The sequence below is a fragment of the Mandrillus leucophaeus genome, unplaced genomic scaffold (genome assembly GCF_000951045.1).
Source record: "Mandrillus leucophaeus isolate KB7577 unplaced genomic scaffold, Mleu.le_1.0 Scaffold215, whole genome shotgun sequence".
NCBI lineage: Eukaryota > Metazoa > Chordata > Mammalia > Primates > Cercopithecidae > Mandrillus > Mandrillus leucophaeus.
The window spans coordinates 470,379-470,825 of NW_012102199.1; the positions used below are offsets into that span (position 1 = coordinate 470,379).

The 447-nt window shown below is 68.2% G+C and overlaps 1 protein-coding gene across 1 annotated transcript in view; it reads right to left on the bottom strand.

Moving 5' to 3' along the window:
• Positions 1-445, bottom strand: part of NOTCH3 (notch 3) — a gene marked incomplete at its 5' end in the record, with an annotated part of 53,469 nt that extends 53,024 nt beyond the window's left edge. The window contains 1 exon segment of the mRNA XM_011980613.1: positions 418-445. Coding sequence (XP_011836003.1) covers positions 418-445 — 28 coding nt within the window.
• Positions 446-447: the final 2 nt, after the last annotated feature.

Consider the following 447-nt stretch of genomic DNA (forward strand, 5'->3'; position numbering starts at 1 on the left):
CGGGGGCGGGGTGGGGGGGGCTTTTGTGCGAGAGGTCCCCGGCCTAGGAGTACCTGGGCCCCCAACCATAACCTACCCAGGACTCCAGGCGTGAGTTGGATGGGGACGAGTCCCGGACTCTGTACACCCTCCCCACCTCGAGTCCCTGATCCCCGCACCTCGACCTCCCAGTCTCGGACTCCTGGGTCCCTTCATCTTCTGCTCTGATCGCTCAAGGGTCCCCGTTCCTTGGGCCTCTGGGGTCCTCCCCATTCTGAACCTCTGGGACCTCCAGGACTGGCATGCAGCCCCGGGCTCCTGCGCCCCTTCCCCGACCCTGGTTCCTGCCTCCCATGAACACCCCCAGCCCCGGCCATGGGGGTTCTTGCACTCCCCCTCTGCCGCCCTCGTCCCATCCGCCAGGTCCCGGCCCCTCACCTGCAGCCCCAGGCCCCGCTAGCAGCAGCA